Source organism: Chaetodon trifascialis, chromosome 6 (genome assembly GCF_039877785.1).
Source record: "Chaetodon trifascialis isolate fChaTrf1 chromosome 6, fChaTrf1.hap1, whole genome shotgun sequence".
NCBI lineage: Eukaryota > Metazoa > Chordata > Actinopteri > Chaetodontiformes > Chaetodontidae > Chaetodon > Chaetodon trifascialis.
Genome location: NC_092061.1, coordinates 29,310,014 through 29,330,913, shown reverse-complemented (window position 1 = coordinate 29,330,913; position 20,900 = coordinate 29,310,014). Strand labels below are relative to the sequence as shown.

Here is a 20,900-nt window from a genome sequence, read left to right as displayed (position 1 = left end):
TCTTTACTCTGGAGTTATAGCTTATCCAGCATCAGTGTGGATGCTACTTGCTATGCATTTACCTTAGAACACTACATTTGATCCTTTATTTAGATGTGAGATATCCTTTATGCAATTAGTGTAGTGCTTCCCAATTACTGCGGCCTAAGGGTCCAGGCTTGGCCTTTGACATTGTGACAACCTCCTCACACGTTGATTTTAATGATACCACTGCAATGGTATAGTAGGGGTCCAGTTGCAGAGTCTATAGTAAAAATAAACACAGGGAAGTCAGTCTGACTTAAAGCTAGAGTGTGTAGTATAGTATGAAAGCATTTTTGTTATATTTGTTGAAAATCTCTTTACATCCCAATGGCAATCAAACATGCACTCATTGCGCATGACCAGAGTCTTCTAGAAGGCTAGGCAGATACATTGCTGATGAAGCTATAGCAAGCTATCCATCTATCCATCCATCTTCTCCCGCTTCATCTGGGGCCGAGTCGCGGGGGCAGCAGTCTGAGCAGGGTCGCCCAAACTTCCCTCTCCCTGGACAATTCCTCTAGTCTTCCCCGGGGCCTCCTCCCGGTGGGGCATGCCTGGAACACCTCCTTAGGGAGGCGTCCAGGGGGCATCCAATAAAGATGCCTGAGCCACCCCAGCTGACTCCTCTCGATGTGGAGGAGCAGCGACTCTACTCTGAGCTCCTCCCGGGTGACAGAGCTCCTCACCCTATCTCGAAGGGAGTGCCCTGCCACTCTGCGTAGGAAACTCATTTCAGCCGCTTGTATCCGGGACCTTGTTCTTTCGGTCATGAGCCAAAGTTCATGACCAAATGTTGTATTAGTGGAGTGTAAATCTTAATTTAGCAAAGCATGGACAATGCTGTGGATCCCTGTTTCTTGGTTACCCAAAGAGTTTTATTCCCGTGTCATTACTTTGGGATTGGAATTACTGGTAAGGTGTTGACAGGGTGACGCAGCAGGTAGTGCGAGTGCCTCACAGCAAGAAGCTCGCCGGTTCGATCCCCGGGTCTAGCAGGGCCTTTCTGTGTGAAGTTTGCATGTTCTTCCCGCGTTCTCTCCAGGCACTCTGGCTCCCTCCCACAGACCAGAAACATGCTCATTAGGTTAATTGGTGACTTTTCCTTAGGTGTGAGTGTGAGCGTGAATTGTTTGTCTGTTTGTATATGTTGCCCTGCAATCGACTGGCAACCGGTTCAGGGTGTACCCCGCCTCTTGCCCGTTGACAGCTGGGATAGGCTCCAGCCCCCCCCCCCCCCCCCGCAACCCCAACAAGGGATAGTCGGGTATAGACGATGGATGGATGGATAGATGGATGGATGGATGGATGGATGGATGGTAAGGTGTGGTATTTAACTGAATAGGGATCCAATTAACAGATTTATGTGGTAAAAAAAAAATAATAATGTATCACTTTTTAATCTTTGTGTCTTCCCCATCTTAACCTGAATACAAGAGACAACAATAAAAGAACTACTCAGGTGATGAGCAACAACAGTAATGTCTCTGGTTAAGCCTTGCAATATAACAGCTGAATGAATATTAAATGTGTACCTACATTTTCTGAACTAATGACTGAATCTCACATGTCTGATCCAAAATTTAGATTGTAGCTTTTGTGTTGTGCAATATACCTGCACACATGGCCTTTCCTAAATATAGAGAAGACTTGTGAGTTCATTACATGACATTTATTTTTATGATCTCATAGCTCATTGACCCCATCAGTTATTGTTTATAATAACAATTTAAAGAATATGATATTTGTTGTATTTAGTCTTAGTTTAAGAAAACTGTAGTCACATTGCTAAGGAAAGTCATGCCAAAACTTTAATTTAAATTGAGGTATTTCTACATGTAATTTGAATTGTGCAATTTGTTGCTCTGGTGTATAATTTTATTCAGATTTTCAGATTAATTTTATTTTGTGTCTGAGAGGAGGTGAGCCACAACTTTACAATATAACTATAGCATGCTATAGAACCACCACATTTGGGGATTTGTCTCCAAGGGCCCTCTAAATGTGGACCAGATTGGAATTGCTTAACTGAAAAACAATCACCCTGGATATTCCTCTTGTACTATTCTGTTCTATGACATTACATGCATTACATTACAAACAATTAACTCAGCGATTTTCTGTCTCATTCAGTCCTGACTAAACTCTTTGCTTTTCATTTTTGGTTGCAGCTGTAGATCAACTGTCTATTTTGACAGTTCCCACCAGACTGAACCAGGCCAAATCATTTCAGGAAACTTTGGATGAAGGACAAGTGAAAAATACAAATCCAGGGAATCCCAGCCATTCAACCAAAACAGACAATGAATTTCAAATACCCATCACCAACATAGATGACATTTTATCAGGAGAGGGCGTCTGCAGTGAGAAAACTAGACACACCAAAATCCTATACAAAACATTCTCTACTGAGCCCATATCCTGCAGTTCAAGCCAACATACCGTAACCCTGTCTAAAAAAGGTAGCGTTCTGGCATCAGTACAGTCGAGTCCCCTGGACTGTTCAATCTTGGATCCAGGAAATAAAAAATGTGCCACCCTCCCTGGGAAGATAACACATGTAATCCAACGAAAAGAAAACAAATCTGCTGTTTTCAATGGATCATGTCTGGAAAGTCCTGATGCTAGTTCTAAATGTATGTATCCATTAGAAGATGATAGTGATTCAAATAGAGACTCCACCACTGACACTGGTGTAATGGTCAATAAGATAGCTGGCTGTGGTAGTCTCCATGAGCCCTCAGATGAGGAGGAAGTCGAGTTTTGTTCCTGTGATGCCCAGCAACATGATGCTGGTGAACATACTCTTTTAAGCCACTCAGCAAATGGGTCTTCACATTTTCAGCTTGCCAACAGTCAAAATTTGAATCTAGATCAGACATTTGATATGTTACAGGTCTACTGTGATGTCTCTCAGGCAAACAAAGAAATCTCTGTTACAACGACGCAGCATTCTCAGTTATTTGGGACCTTCTCTACAGAGCAACCATGCCAGTCTTCCAGCTGTACACTGCCCATGTCTTCTGTACAATACCACATTAATAGTGCCATTGAATCCTGTGACAAAGTTACAGCATGTGTGGCATTTAATCCTGGAAGCCTAAACATTTACAGCAGCCACTCCTCACCAGATACCCACAGTGTCACTCAGGGTCCGATTGCAAATTTTCATGTGGATGCCTCGCTGACCTCAAATTTATTGAAGCCTTTGAATATACAAACACCTCATTCGTCATCAGTGGACTTAAAGACCTCAAATTTGAGCATTGGCGGATCGGATACAAGAATATCAGCATCATTGATAAACAGAGAAAAAGTCTACAAGTGCAGAACTCATCCCCATGCAAGCTCCTCGCTTAAGAAGACCTCTGGGCTTAAACTCCTTGATGATTCAGACTGTCCTGTGTGGAGAAATTATTTTAAACTTCAGGCTGAAACTCAAAGCAGACCAATCACTAGTGCTCCAAAACTGAAGGGCCTAAGTATTAAGAATAAGAATAAACCACAAAGGGAGCCTTCTCAAACATCTACCAAGAGTGAAGGTCCAGTTGCTTCAAATGTCAATGCTTCCTTGAACCAGTCAATTAAATTACCACCATCAGCAACCATGTCATGCTTTGTAATGACCAATAACCAGACTGATGCTAACAGACCACTTGTCTTGCCCAAAGTAACAGACAGTGACAGAAAGCACGTTGCAGCTGAGTATGAGCCTACATGTGGCACATTACAAACTGCACAACAGGCCAAGGAGAAGGGCATCCCTTTAAGCTCCAAAGCAACAGCCAAATCACAGGGTCGATCACACCTGCCTGCCACTCAGAGAAGATTTATAGACGTTCAAATGTCTCGCTTATCTGGTTCATCATCACCAGTTGTGGCAGACAGGGAAACGGTTTATTCCAAAAACTGTAAACCAACTCATAGAGGCACAGAAGCAAAAATCTCTACAGTAGAAAAAACAAATGGCATGGTAAGTAACACAGTATTTAGTTCACTGTGTTCTACAAAAGAAACTCATTCAACTACAACTAATGGCTCGAAACCCAGTACTATTGTGGAGAAAAGTGAGGCCGTAAAATCCAGCACGTCCAGACTGCACATAAAAACAATAGAAAGGCGAAATTTAGCCACAGACACTGCCTTATCTGCAAACTACAATCTCTTCTCTGTCCAGCATAAGATAAAGTCGTTTGAAAACCTGGCTAACTTTGACAAGCCTGTGGCTAAAAGCAGTGACATTCAGTCCTATGCTCTGGAATATAGAGCCTCGCTTAAAAAAAGAATTGCTGGCTATATGGGCTTGGTTAATTCTTATGACTCCCAGGTATGGCAAAGGAGTTTTGGTTCTTATGTGGACAATCTAATCCCAACCGCACCATGCTCACCTCTTCTTAGTAAATCTCCTTCTAATATTGCGCTGATAAACCTTGAGCTTTCACATTCAAGCTGTAACACAACCCCCCCGACAGAGGAAAACCCTGAGGCTGAAGTTCAAAAAGCCTCAAATGAGATTACACCACAGACTTCTCAGGTGCTGTGGAGGAAACACAGCAAACTTCCCCTCAGCAAATCATGGCAGTTCAGGGCTCTCAGTATGCCGGAATTGGAAAAACTATGCACAAAGGATGTTACCAGAGGACATGGTGTAGCTGTAGATAAAACTGAGCACAGCATCCATCTCACTAGACTTAAGAAAGTCAAAGTCAATGAGAGCTTTTCACCCTTTGCAACCCTGACAAAAGTGGATGTGAACAGAGTGAGCCAAGGCAATCAACAATCCACTGAAGTGACTCGTCAAGGAAACCTAGAGACCCATGGACAACAGTCTGGCTGGTCCATCAGGTGGGGAGTTCAGTTTAAACCTGGTAATTTTTAATCCTTTATATTTGATAGGAATTGAATAAGTCTGACTTTAGTGCCCCTAACGGTTGTTATCAAGAGTCTGTGGCAGACTGCAATAGGGCTACAACAGATTACGCTCTGGGGACCAACAATCTGAGAATTACTTCATAATATGATAGCAATCTTAAGGTTTTACAAGACAAAGTCATATCATGAGAATATGAGAAAAAAAGGTTTCTTTTACTAGAGCTGATAGTGACTAAAAACTTAACATTTATTGATTTGACACTTTTGTCCAAAGTGTCCAAAGCCACTGTAATTATAGAAACATCATGACATATGACAGAATTTATATTAATTTGTCAAGGGGTAGGTGAAAATATTAAACGCGATGAATTCCCATAGAAGCCCTTTTAATTGTCTCTGAGTTTATGATAGTGAGGTGCGTCATGGGCAGAACTTCTGTGCTAGAGCGATTTAAATGTGCAAATAAAATCAGCCCTTGGTATCAGATCTTTAGACCCAGGCAGTTATATGTAAAGCAACCCTTGTTACACAGGGCCCTTCACTCTCCCATAACTCACCCATCTGGCCAGGGCAAATGTATTACTCTCTTACTCTGCCATTCACACGATGAACAAGCTATGGAGGAATTAGTTAGTTTTGACACTAATTGACAGAATTACCTTTTTAGTCATGCACGCAATTGTATGCCACTACCTCTAAATCACTTGTTCACATTTAGTTCATTCAATGAGTCATAAAAAAAATTTGCCTGAAATTTGACATTTTACACATTACTTGTAATTACTTTTTTCTCAAAATATTATGGCTTTTTTTAAATTAATGACATTATGACTCTTATTAACTAAAATAAAATAGTTTTGAATTTTTTTTATAATTAATAATAATTATTAGGGCTGTCAGTTTAACACGTTAATTAGATTAATTAATTACGCTGCAAATTAACGCGCTATAAAAATTAACGCAATTAATCATGAGTGGCAAGTCAATGCGCAAGCATTTTAAATTTGGCCCTTTGAGTGACCCATAGGCTGCAGTGAGGTCGCATCCTACCTGCGCCACTAGTCAAAAGCAGGGTGACAACAGACATGGATGCGACACCGGAGAGCAAGGCAAACCTACTTGGACCTTTGAACGGCGAGTTTATTTATAAAAAGAACAATGACGGGACTATTAACAAGAATGCAGTGATTTGTGCCTTGTGTAAAAAAGAATTTTCCTATCACCGTAGTAGCTCCAGCCTGAATTATCATTTAAACGCTAAACATGTAGTTGCCGCTAGTGCCGCTAGTGCTACCGTGAGCTCACTCCGCCAACCCACACTTGCTGAGTTAGGAAAACGAATGAGCAAAGTCACGACAGAAAAACTGACAAACTCAATCGCAAAGTGGGTTGCTGCTGATTGCAGGCCGATTTCAATCGTGGAAGACGAGGGCCTGAAAGAGGCGTTTCAGATAGCGTCATCTGACTCTAATTTCCAGCTACCGTCGAGAACTACAGTGATGAAAAGAATTCACCAGCTATAATGTGAATGTCAGTGAATTGTAATGTCCTAGAATTCAAATTCTTTATTTGGGGACCTTTAGCAGATATGAGATTAAAATGCGATTAATTAGATTAATTAATTACAAATCCTGTAATTAATTAGATAAATTTTTTTAATTGCCTGACAGCACTAATAATTATTATTAAAATAATTTGAACTTAATTTTTAAGCGCTCCAAAGACATTTTCTCAGTCATCTTCTTGCTATGAATAATGGTGTCCTACATGAGGACACAATTTTGCACATAATGCTGTGTAAATGTTGTTTTTTTAATATAGATTTTAAGAAATATGAACATAACCTATAAAGCAAGCTAAACTTTGTCACACACAGTACACAGTGCAGTTTGTGTCACAGCTTAAGGTTGTAAAGTCTCCTTTTTCCTCCTTGCTGGAAGTTAAGCTTGTGGCAGTATATATCAGTCCAGAACATGTATATATTGGTATTGATATACACAGATTACATTCAATAATTGAGCGGGATTTAGGACCAACAGCAATGTATCATGCTGTATAATACTTGGTTTGTTTGGCTGTCATTTCTTAATGTTGAGGACCCAGAGGGACCTCGTCGTGAAACCAATATATTATTAAAGGAATATTGGTAAATGGAAAAATTGTGTTTTCTTGTCCATTATAGGTGTATCTAAAAACATTATAGGTGTACCTAAAAACACGTCCTGAGAAAAACACTCTTCAAGATAGACATTACAACCAATAACATACCTACATTTTTTAATTTCATTGTGTTCCTTTCTGTTAGAATCATCTTTCATTTCAGAGTAGTCTTGTTTGAAATGGTTATCAAGGGAAAAATGCATTAAATGTCTTCAATTTAACTCATTTTGTCTACAGTTTAAAGGAGCTGGCTATTTCTCCTGTGAGTCAGTGTAAACTACAAACATTGCTGTCATCCCTGACCTTTAAATCATATGCATCGCTGCTACTTCATGAAGCAAAGGCCACGTCAGAGGTAACGCCATACTGTTGTTACATACATTTACAAGACCCATTTCACAAGTAATTTGAATTTCGAACACATTTCGGAGACTGTATTGTTTCCATTGTACTTTATGTATGAATTTTTCACTTTCGCTCTCTGCAGGTTAATGGTGATACTCACTTTGTTGTCCTGAGTAAAGAAGAAGGCTCAGGACTTGGTTTTAGTATTGCTGGTGGAGTCGACCTTGAACAGAAAGCAATAACTGTAAGTACAGTATATAGAGGCTTAGGAACTTTTTGGTTCAAATGCAGTGCTGTACATTGTTCAGAATTGAATGATGATGTGTATCGCCAACTGTGTCTGTGTTTTTCTTGATTGAGTTGAAAATTTTCAAATCTACACATACTGTAGGGACTTTAATTCATTACTTATATTATATTATATTATATTATATTATATTATATTATATTATATTATATTATATTATATTATAAATTATTAATTAATAGATATTTAAGAAATTGACATTTGAACTGTGTATATGGTTTGTTATGACCTGTTGTGATAGATAAATGTGTTGGAAGTATGACCTCATAAATGTCATTATTAAGGTGTTAACAGATTACTTTCTGTGACATTTAACCAAGGTAAAACTTTCCATTCTGCAATAAATTTTGACTCCAATCCAATCTTAATCCAGCCCGCTGAACTTGAAAAAATTAAATAAATAAACCTTGTTAATGTTTTATTTTCCCTGCAATTCTGATGTTTTCCCACTATATGGGGCACTCTCGATACATTGGTTTTGTTGAGGTGGAGCGTAGACCTATTACTCCTCGTTTGCACTTTACCCTTTGACCTATCAGCCCTTCTGTAAAGATGAGCGGACGTAAGAAAAGGAAAGTGGACAGAGAATGTTGAGTGTTCAATAAGGAGTGGACAACTAAATATTTTTTCACTGAACACAGATCATCTGCTGTTTGCCTGATAAGCCAAGAGACTGTGGCGGTTTTTAAAGAGTATAATATTAGCCGTCACTTTGCCACAAAGCATGCTAACTATGCTAGCAAGCTGTCAACAAAAGAACGGGAAGCTGCTGCTCAGAAGTTGGAAGCTATTAAAGACTCAACAAAGTTTTTTTCACCGTCAAACTGCCATTCAAGAGTCAAGTACCAAGGCCAGATTTATGCTTTCATTCAAAATAGCAAAGGCCAGCAAACCTCTGTCTGAGGGCGAGGTTTTAAGAGAATGGCAGATATTTTGTGCCCGGAGAGCAAAGACAAATTTGAGAAAATCAGTTTATCATGGCGGACAGTGACTCGCCGTGTGGAGCTAATAGAAGAAGATATCACCAGCGGCTTAAATAAAAAGGCGGAGTCATTCACGTTATATTCTTTAGCACTGGATGAAAGCAACGATGTCAAAGACACTGCTCAGCTCCTCATTTTTATCCGAGGTATCAATGACAGTTTTTAAATAATGGAAGAGTTTTTGACAATGGAGTCTCTGAAAAGACAAACATGGGGAGAGAACTTGTTTGACCGGGTGTCTGCTGTCATTGAAAATATGAAGCTTCCTTGGAGTAAGCTTGTCAACGTCACCACAGATAGATCTCCAAATTTAATGGGGAAAAACGTTGGCCTGCTGAGGAGAATCCAGAATAAAGTGAAAGATGAAAACCTTGACCAGGATGTCATTTTCCTCCACTGCATCATCCACCAGGAATCTCTATGTAAATCGGTATTACAGCTGAATCATGTTGTGAATCCTGTCGTGAAACTCGTCAACTTCATACGCGCGAGGGGACTTCAGCACCGTCAGTTTATTGCGTTCCTGGAGGAAACTGATGCGGATTACCAGGACCTGCTTTATCACTCCCGTGTCCACTGGTTGAGTTTGGGCAAAGTGTTTCAACGAGTGTGGGAGCTCAAAGAGGAGATTGGCATGTTTTTGGAGCGACTTTAGAGCTGGATTTGTGACTTTGCGTTTACTACGGACGTATTTTCACACTTGAATGAGCTCAACATGAAACTGCAGGGGAAGGATCAGTTTGTGCACGACATGTACACAAACGTGAAAGCCTTCAAATCCAAGGTGGCTTTATTCTCCAGGCAAATTTTGAACAAGTCATTCACTCATTTTCCTACACTAGCCACGCTGAAAGAGGCTGGAGCAAAAGTGAAGAAATACAGTGAGTCACTGGATGCGCTGCACAGAGAATTCTGCCGTCGGTTTTCGGATTTCGACAAAATTGACAAGTCACTTCAGTTGGTGGCCTGTCCTCTGTCACAAGACCCGTAAACAGCTCCAGAGGAGCTGCAGCTCGAACTGATCGACCTTCAGTCCGACCCCGTCTTAAAAGAGAAGTTCAACTCTCTGAAACTAAATGACTTCTATGCTTCACTCAATGAAGCTGCGTTTCCAAATCTCCGGCGGACAGCGCAGAAGATGCTGGCATTGTTCGGCTCGCCCTACGTGTGTGAAGAGACCTTCAGCGTCATGAATATCAACAAAGCCAGCCACAGATCCAAGTTAACAGACCAACACCTCAGATCCATTCTGAGAATCGCCACAACAAAACTAACTCCAGACTTTGATGCGCTGGCTAAAAAAGGAGACCAACAACATGAGGCGCACGTGAGTGCAAGTTCTTAAAATAAATAGTGTGCGCAGATCAAATATAACGCGCACCACAGACTGACTTGCTGCCACTGTTTCGTCCTTGCACTTGTCGTTAATGACTTTTGGCACCGGGGAAACAAATTGAATAGAAGGAGCAGGACAAGTACATCTGCATCTCCTATCGTTTTTGAAAAAAGACAGCCAGGAGGAGAGTGATGGTGATATCCTGAAGGATAACAGAACTTTCAGTGCTTTAAAATAGAAATGGTTAGTAATAAAAAAAAAGTTGCATTTTATTCATTTGATTTTCAGTGTTTTAAGACTCGCTTTAAAGTCAGATATTTTGTTGTAATACTTTTCTTCATTTTTATTTGAAATTAAAGCACATGTTTTCTCCATATACTAAGATGTGTATTTTTTTCTCCAATGAGGTGGGGTTACCAAAGCACTCCATCCATCTGCTCCTGGTCCAGCCCCTTTGTCAAATGTTAGAACCACGAATCAAAAAGTTTGCCCACCCCTGGCCTAGACCCACCAATTTTAGGTGATTAATCTTGAGCCAAAAAAGAGTTTCTGCTCCAAATTTGGGGTTTCTAGGTGTTCAGGAGCCCAACCATCCATCCATCCATTCATCCATCCATTTTCTCCTGCTTATCTGGCCGGGTCGCGGGGGGAGCAGTCTGAGCACGGACGCCCAGACTTCCCTCTCCCCAGACACTTCCCCCAGCTCTTCCGGGGGGATCCCGAGGCGTTCCCAGGCCAGCCGAGTGACATAGTCACCCCAGCATGTCCTGGGTCTTCCCCGGGGTCTCCTCCCGGTGGGACATGCCTGGAACACCTCCCTAGACATGACAGTGGGATTGAGGAGATCCTCGAAGTATTCCTTCCACAGCCCGACAATATCCCCAGTCGAGGTCAACAGCTCCCCATCTCCACTGTAAACACTGTTGACAGAAAGCTGCTTCCCCTTCCTGAGGCGCCGAATGGTTTGCCAGAATTTCCTCGAGGCCGACCGGTAGTCCTCCTCCATGGCCTCCCCGAACTCCTCCCAGACCCGAGTTTTTGCTTCTACAACCACCCGAGCTGCCGCGCACTTGGCCTGCCGGTACCCATCAGCTGCCTCAGGAGTTCTATGAGCCAGCCAGGCCCGATAGGACTCCTTCTTCAGCTTGACGGCATCCCTTACTTCCGGTGTCCACCACCGGGTTCGGGGGTTGCCACCACGACAGGCACCGCCGAACTTTACGGCCACAACTACGGACGGCTGCATCAACAATGGAAGTGGAGAACATGGTCCATTCGGACTCAATGTCTCCAACCTCCCTCGGAATCTGGTCAAAGCTCTCCCGGAGGTGGGAGTTGAAAACCTCCCTGACAGCGGGTTCCGCCAGATGTTCCCAACAGACCCTCACGGTACGTTTGGGTCTGCCAAGTCTGTCCTGCTTCCTCCCCTGCCAGCGAATCCAACTCACCACCAGGTGGTGATCAGTTGACAGCTCAGCCCCTCTCTTTACCCGAGTGTCCAAGACATACTGCCGAAGGTCAGATGATAAGACTACAAAGTTGTCCGGCCTACGGTGTCCTGTGCTTGGAGGTGAGCCCGACTATCTCTAGCCGGTACCGCTCAACCTCCCGCACTAGCTCAGGCTCTTTCCCCCACAGTGAGGTGACATTCCATGTCCCCATAGCCAGAGTCGTTGTCCAGGGTTTGGGTTGTCGGAGCCCCCGCCCATGACTGCCACCCATATCACATAGCACCGGCCCCTTCTGATCCTTCCTGCAGGTGGTGGGCCTACGGGAAGGCGGGCCCACGTCGCTCCTTCGGGCTGTGCCCGGCCAGGTCCCGTGGGCAAAGACCCGGCCACCAGGCGCTAGCCAGCGAGCCCCAACCCCAGGCCTGGCTCCAGGGTGGGGCCCCGGTGACGCCAATCCGGGCGACGTACGCTTCCTTGGTTTTTTCTCTTCATAAGGGGCTTTTGAACCGCTCTTAGTCTGACCCGTCACCTAGAACCTGTTTGCCTTGGGAGACCCTACCAGGGGCATCAAGCCCCGGACAACATAGCCTCTAGGATCATTCGGGTGCTCAAACTCCTCCACCACGATAAGGTGTCGGTCCAAGGAGGAGGAGCTCAACCAGTAGCTTCTAAATCACACCCCAAATTTTTGAATGCAAGTGAATGGACAACATATCCAATTAAAATATCTTTATAATGGCAGCCATTGGGGGTCTTATTAAGGGTCTAGAGGAATCCAGAATCTGGTCAGCAGTTTGTCATGCCGTGCCCTCTGAAGCCATATTGAGCTTGTGCCCTGCTCTGATATGTACAGGCCTCCCTTGAAGTTGTAGGTTGTAGGCAGTGTTAAAGTCTCCAGAGTGTACAATCTGTCCACTTCAAATACTGTAACTTACAGTTGAGCCTCGGTTAAACCAAGTGGAAAAGATCCTATTGCTTATATGCTAATGATTGGGCAGCTGAGAGCTGAGTGTGTTGGTCTGTGGGGCTCTAGGGGCCTGCCCTGTAAAATTCAGTTGCCTAGCAAAAGGCATTGTGGAGATATGACCCTCATCCTCTTAGCAGAACCAAGACCCTGCAGTAAGGTATTTGAAATGGACAAAGTCTGTCCACTGTTTTTGTATACAGTAATACAATAACAATAAGCATTGGTATTTTTAAAAGTTTTAAATAGTACTGCTTACTTTTTATCATGATTACTTTATAATGGAGCAGTAATAATATTAATGACAAAATGTGTACTATAATTAATAATTATTATTGAATAATCAATTAATTATGAATGATTTAACTATATCCACTATAACCACTATGTACATATATTTCTGCTAACAATATTTATTTAAACAAATTGTACTCAGGGGCTGCACGGTGGCGCAGCAGGTGTGCAGGCGCACTACCTGGCGCAGCAGGTAGTCCACATGCCTCACAGCAAGAAGGTCGCCGGTTCGATTCCCGGTTCGGGCCTCTCTGTGAAGTTTGCATGTTCTTCCCATGCATGCGTGGGTTCTCTCCGGGTACTCCGGCTTCCTCCCACAGACCAAAAACATGCTCATTAGGTAAATTGCGCCTAGGTGTGAGTGCGAGCGTGAATGGTTGTCTGTCTTTGCATGTTGCCCTGCTGGCGACCGGTCCAGGGTGTACCCCGCCTCCTGCCCGTTGACAGCCGAGATAGGCTCCAGCCCCCCCCACGACCCTGAAAAGGATAAGCGGCATAGAAAATGGATGGATGGATGAAAATTGTACTCAAATTGGGCATAAAATGCCCATTTGTTTTGTTTACCTTATTTCTTATCTGCTTCATTTGTACATTTTTATATGGATTTAAGGCCACCTTGAAGGTTCAAATTGTTGGGGTTTTTCTTTCTTTTTTTTTTTTTTTACTTGAACTAGTTTTTCATCCTCCTCCCCTTTCTGCATCTCTTGCATTCCTTGGTCAAGTCCTTCTCAAGAGCAGGTTGAATTAAACAAGGTCTCCAGGGTTGTCACATGCTTCTTACAATTACAATTCAGTATGTGAACTGCTTGGCCAAGGCCAGGGATTGAACCACCTACCTCCTGATCGGTGGATGACCATGCTACCAGCCGCCCCGCTTCTCTGGTGCTCAGTGAACACATTTTTAAAGTGGAAAAAGAGTCGTCACAGCCTTTTACTGTAAACCTTAAATCCAGTGAAGTGTGAGCCTTAAACTGTCTCCAAGCAAAACAGTGTGCAGCATTAAGCCAGGGTCTGTTTTTGTACCATGCACTGGCAAAAGTGTTCTTCACTAAAAACATCTGGACTGGAAAACTATCTAGGAGAACCTGTCTGGGTGTATCCTTCCCAAGGGCATGTGTAATTACAGTGCTTTATTCTCCAAAATGAGGGTTGGGAGAAGGGCTGCTAATAGATGCACAGTGGTCATCTGGTTCTGAGGAAGCTGCTGGTGGCAAAACTGACAATCTATCACTGAAATCTACAGTTCTGCCAGAGTAGTTGATTCCAGTAGTGTGACTATCCTCATTAGGTTAGAATTTCTTGTTGGCAAACCACTTTCTCATGTCCTTTTTCCACGGAGAAATACAATTGCTCATATCCAGCTGAAGTGAAGCATCATACTGATGCAAAACTCTCGAGGTTGGTGTCATTCATGTTTTTACACACAACATAAAACCAGTCTATCAGATCACCAGCAGAGGGTGTACTTAGACCATATTATCAGCCGATTCTTTCAGACGTTCACCAGACAATAAAAACATACTAAAATCTATACTCTAATGTTGCAAGATAGTTGGATTTAAAAGAAACATTTGGATAGAGCACATATATCTCCAATGAAAACAATAGTGATAACAATTGGCCACTTCCCTGAGGTATAAAAGAGAATGTCAACACAACAGTTCTTGCCAATATCTCTGGACAGTGGGTGGTAAGAGTGTAACATGTACCTTTGTGTCCAGGTTCATCGGGTCTTCACCAAAGGTGCAGCTAGCCTTGAGGGCACAATCCAGAGAGGTGACAGTATTTTATCCATAAATGGCACAAGTCTGGAAGGTAAAACCCATGAAGAGGCTGTCTCTTGCCTTCGCCAAGCCAGGCTACTCAGTCAAGCCTTGGTAGTCATTCGGAGAGACAAGGACAGTGAACTGAGTGTCTCTGACAGACATGACTCAGCCAGCCAGCCAAAGAGGATGTGTTCTGCCAGGAGTAGGTCTTTGGAAGCTGGAGCAGGTAAGGCCTATGCTTACATCTGACAATATAGGCTAAGTAAGTTTTCCCCCACAGAAACCACTTCCTCCATGGTTTCCATGTTATTAACCTTTACCTTACCTGTCGGTAATGCTGCTTTGTAGACTTGTCATTAGGGGTGGGCGACATGACATGAATGCATATCACATTATTTGTTTGTGTTTTATTTAGTGCTGTCAATCGAATAAAATATTTAATTGCGATTAATCTCATGCATGTCCTTGAATTATCATTTTAATACTGTTATCAACATGGAAAAGTGGATAGGCTTGCTCTGTGCAAATGTTTTTTAATTGAAAACAACATGTAGTGTTATATTTCACACTAACATTCTCACTTTGAGCAGTCATTCACATTTGAATGAATCAAATCTCACACAATTTAACACTGTCAATAAACAGATGACAAAAAAAAAAAAAAATAAAAATTCTTGGTTACAAAAAAGCCCCCTCAACAACCCTTTCTAAGGGATCAAAACAGGGTGATACAAAATGAAATTACTTACATGGCTTAAACTTTGCTTTCTTAAGTTTCCTTTGAACATAATAGCATCCATATACCTCTGTCGAAAGCCATCCATTGTCACCTGGTTTTGACAAGGAGGCGGCAGAGAATTTGCATTTGCCGTGTGTTTGGCCATCAAGTGGTATTTCAGACTGGATGTGCTACGGTGATAATTCAGTTCACACCGACAATACACACAGATGACTTTGGTCTCGTCAGTCGACCCATGTGGCAACTTTTTGAAACTAAACTTTCCATTCAGAATCTTGTTCGCATCCAATTTGGCGTTTCACACTTGACATCCACACAAACCGGTAGCCTACTCCTTTACAGCTAGCGAGCAGGCAAAACCGAACGTGTGTGGGGCGTGCCTATTGTTTTGTTTCCGGTTTACAACTGGATCCTGTAGTTTTTCTTTCGTCACTAGTAGTGGCCACAGCTTATAAAAAACTACAAGTTCACTAGGTCACAGAGAACGTTAATCTCGCAATAAAAAAAATGACGCCGTTAAAATTGATTTGCGTTAATGCGATATTTTTGACAGCACTAGTTCTTTTTTTTTACAATGAAAATACTTATACTATAATAGGTATGAAAATGAGGTATAGGTCTGAAGTTGTTTTGGAAGGAGTAACCTTCCCCATAATCCAGGACAATTAGTAATGTGATTCATCATCAGAGTAAGACAATGTGGTAGGATTAGTCATCTCAACAGCATTTATTTGGCAGAAAACCCAAAGAATATTGTAAAAGTACAAAAGCCAGTGAATGACAGGGCATTTCTATCTAGTACATTTACATACAACAGCAACAGACACACATTCTGATGCGGCACACAGCAGAGGGGGCTGTCCTGTAACAACAAAGCCAGGTGAGCATGCATTGCAGTATGAAGTGTGGACATAACGTTTACAGTTGTGGCTGTTCAAGACTACACAAAAAGCAACATGAAAAAACACATATTTAACCTACAGTATGTATGGCATAGAACACAAACAAAACACACAGCTTTCCTTGTCTTTCCTTGTAGAAAATAGCAGTTAGTGTTAAGCTAGTTAAGGAAAATAGTTGTTCTGGGATGTAACTCCAGTTCTATGAGGATGTGCATAGCCCTCTACCTGCATGTTATTGCGACCACAGTAAAGCATTTTTTTTTAATTAGGCTGAAATATGTATCACATTAATGACAGAAGCACAAAATCCATGTCATGGCAGAGTGTGATGCCAGTGATGGTGACAAAACCAGTGTACCGCTCACACTCTGATCTGCTTGCCCTGTCAGTCTACTATTCCAGTTACTATAGACCATGGCACTGTTTCAGATACAAGCATTAAATAGACTGCCCAGTGTAAACAGCCCTTGTTGTTGCAGCATTAGCTGTCATCAACTGACAGCAAGTTAACTTGGCTTCAATAGTAGGCAATAGCAACATCTCATAAACTGCCAATATTAATGTTTCACCTCTGTATTTCTGGGTGTTTTCAGTGGTGGATGTGGCTCCATGTGGTGCTGTAACAGTGGAGCTTCACAAATCTTCTGCTGGCCTGGGCTTCAGTCTTGAAGGGGGAATGTCTTCAAGCCAGGGACACAGGCCTTTCACTGTTAAACGCATTTTTAAAGGTGACCTTTTTTCTGTACGTCTCTCAGAATCTATTAACACAATGTTAATTTGGAATCTGAAAAACAGTTCACCACATCCAACTTACTACTCTGGTTATTTTATTGGTTTCAAATGATACTTCGTGACTGTCCCTTAATATTTAATACAGCAACATTGCTCCACCGTGTTGATGTACAATAGGTGCTAATGGGCACATTTGCAGTAGAATATGCAAATGCAAAATTCAACAGGCTAACCAGCAAAATAAACAGCAAAGCACTATAAAAATGTCAAAATTTACAGGTTCTAAGTTTGAAGTTGATATTAGTTCTTCCTTGAGTTTCAGTTTAGGAAGCAATTGTTGGACACATACAGCCTAAAAGTTAACCAGTTGTTGTGGGGACATATCCATCAAGTCAATCCAATGGGTCTTCACTTCCTCAGTTACATACAAGCAAACCATCCTTCCCTACAGGAAGCTGCCACTTTTAAAGTGTACATCAGGCAGGGATTTTTCCTCTAATTCTCCAGTAAGGCTCGCCTATTTAAAGGGATCTCCTCAGCCCAGTTAAGGATGGCTGCTAATGCTAATGCTAATGAGTCAGTAACTTGAACCTTACAATCATTACCTGCAACAGCAGCCTGTATTTGAGTCATTTCCAAAATAACATCTGACAGTTGTGAATTAAAGTTTTGGCTTCCTGCTGTAATCAAGTAACACATATAGTTGTAAAATTCTAATGCCATAATGAATTACATTTTCATTTAAGTTTACGTGATCACCTAAATATATTCCCCAATGGCCTTTCATACGAGAGGCCATACCCGAACCGCTGTGAACTGGGCTAATTTGTGTATGAGAACATGGCTTTGAGGAGGGCTGCCATGCAAGGTTGTCTTCAACTTTGCATATTTCTTTTCTTTTTATTTCTTTTGCTTTTTTGTTGTCAACTTTTCACATCATGTGCACCACAGCGAAGCCTATCATACAATATGATAAACAACTTTTGCATATCAGATCGTTTCACACCATGATCAGTGGACAATAATTAATATCCATGTTTTGGATTATCTGGTGCCGCACAAACATTGCTGTTATTGTGGACTTGGATTTTAACAATGACAGCCTGAAGAAAGTCATGCTGTGATATCACCGACACATTAGTTGTACAATGTTTGCACTCCCTCCCTGGAAGGATATAAGGTTCTCCCTCATCCCCCCTTTAGCAAATCAGATCACGTCTCAGTTATGCTTCTGCCTGTGACAGAAACTCTAGCTTCACACACCGATAATGCACACCATTCAAATGTGGTTCAACCAGTCAGACTCTGCCCGACTACCCTCCATTGTTTTAGCACTACAGAGTAGTATGTATTTGAGGACAACAACATTGACACATACACAAACACAGTCATTGGATACATCTGCAAATGCATCAACAATGTTCTACCATGGACTACTGTACCAATAATTCTAAATTAAGAGCTCTGGGAAGTCTGTCGAAAACTTTAATAAACAGCTCAGGAGACTAAGCAGTGCCAAGAAACAATACAGGCACAAAGTGGAGTCTAACTAGTAGCCTAAACTTCTAGATGGCGACACACAAGTGGCTGCTTGATACAGCAGCTCTTGCCATCTTTCTTTGTCTTAGTGTGTTTATGTTTTTCTCATGTTTCTTCCTTCACTAGTCTCAGTCAATCTTGTGTACGTATGGATGTACAATTCAATTGACTTCAATTTTATTTGTATAGCACCAAATCACAACAGAAGTTGTTTCAGGAGACTTTCCATATAGAGCTGGTACAGGCCAAGCTCTTTTATCTACAGCGACCCAACAATTCCCTCATAAGCAAGCACTTGGTGACAGTGGCAAGGAAAAACTTTACTTTAACAGGCAGAAACCTCAGGCAGAACCAGGCTCTGGGTGGGTGGCCATCTGCCTCGACCGGTTGGGTGAGAGAGAGAGTGAGACAGACAGAGAGAGACAGACAGAAATACAGAAATGCAATCAGAGAGAGAGAGAGTGTGAGACAGAATCAGACAGACAGTCACAATCACAGTAACAATGACAGTGGATGGAATAATAATAGTAGCAGTTGCAGTGGATGTCAGTCAGGGCCATGGCAGGTGACGTAGCTGTAATCCACAATCCAGATTCAGCCACTATCTATGGGAACCTGCGAGATGACAAAGCACAGAGACTCCAGGAAAGAAGCTAAGTTCGTAACACGCTGTGGTAGGACATGAAAGCATGCAGATGGAGAGGGAGAGAAGGACAGAGGAGCTCGGTGTATCTTTGGTCCCCCGACAGTCTAATGCTATAGCAGTATAACTAGGGGCCAGCCCTAACTATATGCTTTATCAAAAAGGAAAGTTTTAAGCCTACTCTTAAATGTAGAGACAGTGTCTGCCTCCCAGACAAAGACTGGAAGATGGTTCCACAGGAGAGGAGCTTGATAGCAAAATGCTGTGACTCCTGTTCTGCTTTTGGAAACTTTAGGAACCATAAGTAGACCTGCATTCTGGGAAAGCAGTGTTCTAGTGGGGTAATAAGGTACTATAAGCTCTTAAAGATAAGAAGGTGCCTGGCCCTTCTTGGCTTTGTAAGTATGGAGGAGGATTTTAAATTCTATTCTAAACTTTACAGGGAGCCAGTGCAGAGCGGCTAATATCAGAGAAATATGATCTCTCTTCCTTGTTTTTGTCAGAACACGGGCTGCAGCATTCTGGAGCAACTGGAGATTATTCAGCAATGAATTTGGGCAGCCTGATAGTAAGGAATTGCAATAATCCAACCTGGAAGTTACAAATGCACTAGTTTTTCTGCATCATTTTGAGACAGGATGTGCCTGATTTTTGCAATGTTATGTAGGCGAAAAAAGGCAGTCCTTGAAATTTGTTTTACATGGGAGTGAAAGGATTTCCTAATCAAAAATAACTCCCAGATTGTTTATAGTGTTGCTGGAGGCCAGCTGGGTATCACCTGCATAGCAATAAAAATTTATTGAGTGCTTCCTGATAATGTTCCCTAAAGGAAGCATATATGAGGTGAATAGAATTAGTCCAAGCACAGAACTCCGTAGCTCACTTTAGCGAGCACAGAGGAGTTGTCATTAACGTGTACAAAGTGAGAGCGATCTGAAAAGCAGGATTTAAACCATCTTAGCACAGTTCACTTAATGCCAATGAAGTGTTCCAGTCTCTGCAATAGGATACCATGGTCAATGGTGTCAGATGCAGCACTAAGATCTAATAAGACTAGTACAGAGAGGAGTCATTTGTCATTTGTAGCTTTAACCAGTGCTGTCTCTCTGCTATGATGCACTCTAAATCCCCCGGGGCATCAGACAGTGCAACACATCTCCTTCGCATAGAGTTGATCAGGTTGTTGATTGTGGCCTGTGGAATGTTGGTCCACTCCTCTTCAATGGCTGTGCGAAGTTGCTGGATAGAGGGAGGGAGCATCCCAAACATGCTCAATGGGTGACATGTCCCGTGAGTATGCTGGCCATGGAAGAACTGGGATGTTTTCAGCTTCCAGGAATTGTCTGCAGATCCTTGCAACATGGGGCCGCGCATTATCATGCTGCAACATGAGGTGATGGTCATGGATGAATGGCACAACAATGTTCCTCAGGATCTTGTCACGGTATCTCTGTGCATTCAAAATGGCATAAATAAAATGCACCTCTGTTCGCTGTCCGTAACATACACCTGCCCATACCATAACCCCACCACAACCATGGGCCACTCGATCCACAACGCTGACATCAGCAATCCACTCACCCACACGATACCATTCACGCTGTCTTTCATCTGCCCTGAACAGTGAAAAATAGGATTCATCCGTGAAGAGAATACCTCTCCAACATGTCAGATGCCATCAAATGTGAGCATTGGCCCACTCAAGTTGGTTACGACGACGAACTGCACTCAGTTCGAGACCCCGATGAGGACGACGAGCATACAGATGAGCTTCCCTGAGATGGTTTCTGACAGTTTGTGCAGAAATTCTTTGGTTATGCAAACCGATTGTTGCAGTAGCTGTCCA

The 20,900-nt window shown here is 42.4% G+C and overlaps 1 protein-coding gene and 1 pseudogene across 4 annotated transcripts in view; both read left to right on the top strand.

Annotated features, from left to right (window-relative positions):
• The window catches only part of pdzd2 (PDZ domain containing 2), a 125,545-nt gene that overhangs the window by 96,734 nt on the left and 7,911 nt on the right, over positions 1–20,900 (top strand). For all 4 annotated transcript variants that reach the window (XM_070963629.1, XM_070963632.1, XM_070963630.1 and 1 more), the window contains 5 exons: positions 2,193–4,866; positions 7,291–7,408; positions 7,541–7,642; positions 14,455–14,725; positions 16,734–16,868. In XM_070963629.1, coding sequence (XP_070819730.1) covers positions 2,193–4,866; positions 7,291–7,408; positions 7,541–7,642; positions 14,455–14,725; positions 16,734–16,868 — 3,300 coding nt within the window. The remainder of the gene's footprint in view (positions 1–2,192; positions 4,867–7,290; positions 7,409–7,540; positions 7,643–14,454; positions 14,726–16,733; positions 16,869–20,900) is intronic.
• Positions 8,876–9,679, top strand: LOC139332107 (general transcription factor II-I repeat domain-containing protein 2A-like; annotated as a pseudogene).